At 37.8% G+C, this 6,000-nt stretch overlaps 1 protein-coding gene across 3 annotated transcripts in view; it reads left to right on the forward strand.

The window, feature by feature from the left end:
- The window catches only part of LOC124802610 (zinc finger protein 160-like), a 220,150-nt gene extending 216,250 nt beyond the window's left edge, over nucleotides 1-3,900 (forward strand). For all 3 annotated transcript variants that reach the window (XM_047263493.1, XM_047263492.1, XM_047263494.1), the window contains one exon: nucleotides 1,720-3,900. In XM_047263493.1, coding sequence (XP_047119449.1) covers nucleotides 1,720-1,836 — 117 coding nt within the window. In that variant the 3' untranslated portion in view covers nucleotides 1,837-3,900. The remainder of the gene's footprint in view (nucleotides 1-1,719) is intronic.
- Nucleotides 3,901-6,000: the final 2,100 nt, after the last annotated feature.

The raw sequence follows: 6,000 nt of genomic DNA on the forward strand, positions 1-6,000 counted from the left end.
AGTCCATTTCATACTGCTATACAGTCCTGTACCTAGATATTTAATCAACACGACTGTTTCAAGCAGTTCACTACTAAATGCTGTATTCTGACACCACAGGATTACATTTTTGTACATTTATAGCAAGCTGCCATGTGTCACACAAAGTTCCTTTCTGTCCAAGTTGTCTTGTATCCTACTACAGTCACTCAGTGATACCTTCATCAGCAAAAAATCACGATTTCCTCCTCACCCTGTCTTGTCAGATCATTTATGTATATAGAGAGTAATAGAGGTCCTGTCACACTGCTCTGGGTTACTTCTGATGATACCCTTGTCTCTATTGAACACTTGCCATCAAGGACAGTGTAGTGGGCTCCATTGCTTAAGAATTCTTTGAGCCACTCGTATGTCTGGGAATCCTTTCTTATGCTTGTACCTTCATTAACAGTCTGCAGTAGGGCACCTTGTAGAACATTTTCTGCAAATGTAGGAATATGGAATCTCCCTGTTGCCCTTCATCCATGGTTTGCAGTACGCCATGCAAGAAAAGAGCAAGCTGAGTTTTGCATGAGTGATGATTTCTAAATCCATGCTGATTTGTAGAAAGAAGCTTTTTTGTCTCAAGGAAATTAATTTATTTGAACTCAGAATGCGTTCAAGAATTCTGCAGCAAACTGATGTTAAGGATATTGGTCTGTAATTATGCGGCTCCATTCTTTTTATATACAGCAGTCACCTGCACTTTCCTCCATTAGCTTGGGGCTCTGCACTGGACAAGAGATTCATGATAAATGCCAACTGAGTAAGGAGCCATTGCCACAGCATAGTCACTGTAAGACTGAACAGTTATTCCATCTGGACCTGGTGACTTCTTAGTTTTCAACTCTTTCAGTTGCTGCTCTATACCAGTATTCTCCATACAGAAGTCTGTGCTATGTCAAACCGTGGTATATTTGCACAATCCTCTTGTGTGAGTAATTTCTTAAATGCAAAATTTAAAACTTCACTTTTCCTTTTGATGCCTTCTATTGCCATACCAGATTGGTCGATGAGTGACTGTATAAAAGCCTTTAACCCTCTTAGCGAGTTTATGCAGGACCAGAATTTTTTCGGATTCTTGACAGTATCTTTTGCTAATGTATGATGGTGGAAGCTGTTGTATGCTTTTCACATCAGGGGGGCAAAAAGTTCAGGATTTTTGTTATGAATACTTCAATAGTTTACTGTTAAAGTTCTGACAGCCAAAGTGTCTTTACCTTGCTGGCAGTCCGATTTCATTTTATACGTATCAACTGGTGAGCGATCATCAGAGGACCTCAAACTATGGCCTAGCCTAAACAAAGTGCTGTATACACTACACAAGCACGCTGGTCAGTCAAGTAGTTAGAGTAGTTGGTTCCTTTATGTAGTGCACCCCTGATCTATCAAGGGGAGTCCTACAATTCTCCACCCTATGGCCCACGTCCAGAAATCTGCAACAAGACCGTTACAGAATTGACGGAAACTTTGGTTGAGAACGTGCTTGATGGTGGCATTATGCTACTAAAATGCATCATGCTAGTTAAAAATTAATTTCTACTGCTTGAGTCACTTTTTATTAATTCATAAATTTACTATACACTCACAGTCATCAAAACGGTCTATGTTACATGTAAAAATATAACTATAAATTTATTTTACTATAAATAAGTTGTTGTTTTATTTTTACACAACACAAATTTAATTTTGTCGGCACAGGAACTGCGACTAACAGTTCCAGGAGGACATTTCTTGCGTGTTGCTGCATCACCGTGGCAGCAACAGGCAATTGACTCGGAACTGGTTCCGTTTGCAGCAGCGGAGCCTCCACGTTGAGCAATGCAAGATCTCCTGCTGTGGATTTTTTTGGATGCCAGGATGAACCCTGGTTTGGAGTTGCTGCCAGCTGTGGTTGGTGGCATCTATTTTTGGTTTGTGCTGGCACTGCCCCGGCCTTTGTGCCTGGGTTTTTGTCTGGGGGCCTGGGGGTACGGCCGGGAGGCGCCCCCTCCTCACCCACTCTGCATGTGTAGAGATTGGGTGGGCTGTTCTCCTTTGGCAGATGAATCTGTCAGTTGGAGACAGCTCTTGTTGTCTTCACCGACACTTTAGCTTTATTGTTCACCTTCTGTTTTGGATGCAATTGGTATTGCTGTTTAGAGGAGTGCAAGTCCACTAATATTTTAATACTAGTCTCTAGAAAAGGTATTTGCAGGAATCAGGGCTGCAATTGTCATGCTACAGGGAGCACTACAAGTGCAATGTGAAATTTTTTTACATGTGTAGGTTGAAGCATTGCTTCCACTATTGGTGATTGTTGTAGCCATTGTTACAGTTGGTAATGCTTGTGGAGGTTTCAGGCACTCCTGTTGGAATTTTATTAATCTTGTGTGATCTTTATTTATTTGCTTTGTGAGGGAAAAAAGGATTTGCTCTTCTTACATGCATTTGATTCCTAAAGTTAGTAGCTTTTCCCTTCTAGTTGTAACTGGACAAATGTTGTGTGTGAACTGATACATTCATTTTAGGTACCACATTGTTTACAATATCTGTTAAAACTGGTGCTTTTAAAAGATACTCTCATTAATTACTTTGCCATGATAGACGGTGTAGTAAACATCATAAAAAATAGTTAAGTTTTGTCTTGTACTATTTATCCATCTAATTTCGTGTTAAATCGAGATCCTTGCTGTCTCTAGCTTGTAGCAACATTTGTACTAACTTGTATTTGCATCTTACAATTGATGCACATGAGAAAGCTGTAATTTTTTCAAATATTTTCACCTTCTGTGGATGTTGTTATACTGTTGTTTAAATAGTTTTGCAGCTCAAATTTTGTGTAGTGCTCATTGTTGTTTCGATAGAATCATTTGTAAATAGGCAATCAAATGATGACAGTGTGTCAACAAAAATAACAAACCTGAAAAGATAGTTGTTAAATATGAGGTGTTGTTTAATTACAATATATATATATGTCTATATATGAATGTTTAAAATATTCTGTTGCATTATTTTCATTGTTGAATGTAATAAAGTTGATGTCATAGAAGTGTTTACTAATTTTCATTCTGCCAGCATGAAATAAGATGCTTCTGTTTGAAATTGGATGAGGTATCAGAGAAGTGTTTTATATAGATGTTACAACTAATGTGCTTTTGACCATTGTAAATTGAGATATTTGTGTTTGAATTTTGATGAGATGTCAAAACAGTGTCTGATGAATGTCATTAGTATCTCGTTTTAGGATTAGATTTTTAAAAAATTGAGATAGAAGACTCTAGCAGTTTTATTATTATTGTTGTTGTTGTTATTATTTCACAATAAAATAACTCTTATATTTGATCATACATATGTTTTGAATACAATTCATACACTTTGTTTATACTTGACTAATTAGTAGTACATGTGTATAAGATCATACTTTTGGAAACTATAGATGAAGATTACTACAAAGAAGGATTGTATCATTTAATAAGTGAGAAATTCGACAATAACATGTCAGAGCATAAATGTTATACATTTATTGCACAGATAATTTACTGTGATTGTGTAAAATAAAACTATTTTGATGGATGTACATCTGTTAGGGTTTAAAGAGAATTATATGTGGTTAATTAGCAGTGGATTGTTTTCATATAAAATTGTGTAGTCTATTCTGGTGACCATTTATAGAACTTCATTTTTCGCCTATCAGGCTGCAGTTTAATCCAAAACTATTTAAAAATAAAATATGCTTCTTTTCTTAGCAGCCCTAGTAACTGCAAGAAATTTTTCATCCATATACTTGTTGTACTTCAGTGTGAAGTTTGTATGAGTGTGTGATTGTGAATACAAAATTTTATGTACTCCATCAGCACTTTTTTCTTGGAGAGCTTTTCCTGACTTTGTTGTTTAATTATTGATCAATAAACAGCATTTGGTTACTAAGACCTTGTTCCTATTTCTCTTAATCCAGTAACAGCATTCCTCTTGCCTCTTTGATTTGGTACACACACAGGTGGCACAGTAATTAATACACTGGACTCTCATTGAGCAGTGGATTAAATTGTGCAGTTTTCCTGATTGGCAGTCATGATAAGAAATTGTAACATTGTATTCTCTCCTGAAGCAATTGATTATTTAAATTTTACTATGAAAACCACCTGCCAATATATTCTATACCATAACAATCTTTTGAGACTGAATATTCAGTAGATGATGCGCAGGTGACTTGGGTGAAAAGTGCACCAACTGTCACATGGTGAAGACCTTTTTGCATTGCCAGTGTTGTGCCTCGAGAATTTCAGGGTAAATTCCAGAAACCCTTGGATTTCCACTGTCTCAAACTTAAAGTAGAACTGTGTCTACTGCACCACAATTATGTGTGTGCAGGACAGATGTGTATCGGATGGATGATCGTCACGGGCAGGTAGTTACCGAGCCCACCTAAGAAGTTACACATCCAGGTCAAGGAATAAATGTGTCATGTAACGTCAAACACTATTGTGTGAACATTTGAATGTTGTTGAAAGAAGAGAAGAGAGAATTACTTATTCATTCATTCTCTTACTTTTGTAAGGTCTGGACAGTTGTCTTGTTAAACTTGGAGAGATTTATAGACAGTATTTATGGAAAAATGAATGAGATAGTTTCTGACGGACTGGACGGTGTCGAGCTTACGAAAAATGTTTTAGTTGTATGAAAATTGTTATGTGTAATGAAAATACAGTGAGATTGAGTTAAAGTATTCTCGAGTGTACGGAGTTATTTTAAAGGTATAAAAATTACTCCAAAGTAGCATCTTATCTTCAGAGAAGAAGTTGTGCAGGACATTGCAGCCGGCTATCATGAAAAGAAGATCGGCGAAGCAACTCCAAGGAAATTCAATAGCCAAGGGGGAGTGCGAGTCTTGCACACCAGTACCACACTGCCACCCTTGATCACTGGAAACCGCCAGAGTGTGTTCTGTGAGTCACACACTATGTGCTCCAGCTATCATTTGCTGCCGATAACACTGTGATATCCACCACATAGGTAACCAATTTCTGTTGGTGATACTCATTTGTGAAGTTAATACACCAGGTAAGCTGTTAATCATGTTTTTTCATCTAATATTTGCCGTTTTCTTTATGCTGCCCACAGTGAAACTCAAGTGGCAAAATATTCATCACCATACATGCACTTACACAAAAATCAGTGCTAAATGTTCATCTTGTTTCAGATCATCACATGATGGCCAGAACTAGCCCTTGCACCAATGTAAGGAAGTAGATCTTTTAATTCCCATATGTTTTTGTTTACAGAAATAGTACTGTAAATGTTGGGGTAATTTATTTTGAATAAAACCCTCTGTTTTGTAGCAGTCTCAATTGCAGTTCTCAAGATGTAGACAGCGTTAACTGCATTTGTCTTCAGGTCTTAAAACTACTGACTGCCAAAACAGTGAGGTTTATATAAAACTGTAGTGCCCAAACTGGACTGTGCTGCTTCAGCTCGTGGATGTCAGGGCAGGAATGGAGGCAGGTATGGGGCAAGGGCTAGTAGTGTTAAGAAATTGAAGGATGTGTTACAAAGATAGTAATCCATTGAAGTTGAGCATTTGTTCAGCAGTGTTTTCCACCACTGTGTGACCAACTATGCTTTTCTTAAAGTGGCCATTCATGTGGGGGGTAGTCATTCCCACATCAATGCTGAGCAAAAGTTACAGCAGAGCTCTTCCGACAACATTTCATGCCTCCAGTCAGCCACTGTCCAGTTTATATGTTGTTTGGCCAATAGATGATGTGCATCTTTGTGTGCTGCTGTGAGCAATGACCTTTTGCAAAGTAACTGATTTCAAAGGTCCACTGCATGCAGTTCCCTTCGCAATGTTCATTCAGAATGTGGTTGAAATTTATTCATTGACAGCAGCAGTGCAAGTTGGATTTGAAACTGATTGTCATTGATAAGCATGACACTTGTCTCCAGCCACTGTCAGGATCTTTTTACAGCCACTACTCGTATGCCATGTTACATGACTGC

The sequence above is a fragment of the Schistocerca piceifrons genome, chromosome 6, assembly GCF_021461385.2.
Source record: "Schistocerca piceifrons isolate TAMUIC-IGC-003096 chromosome 6, iqSchPice1.1, whole genome shotgun sequence".
NCBI classification, from domain to species: Eukaryota; Metazoa; Arthropoda; class Insecta; order Orthoptera; family Acrididae; genus Schistocerca; species Schistocerca piceifrons.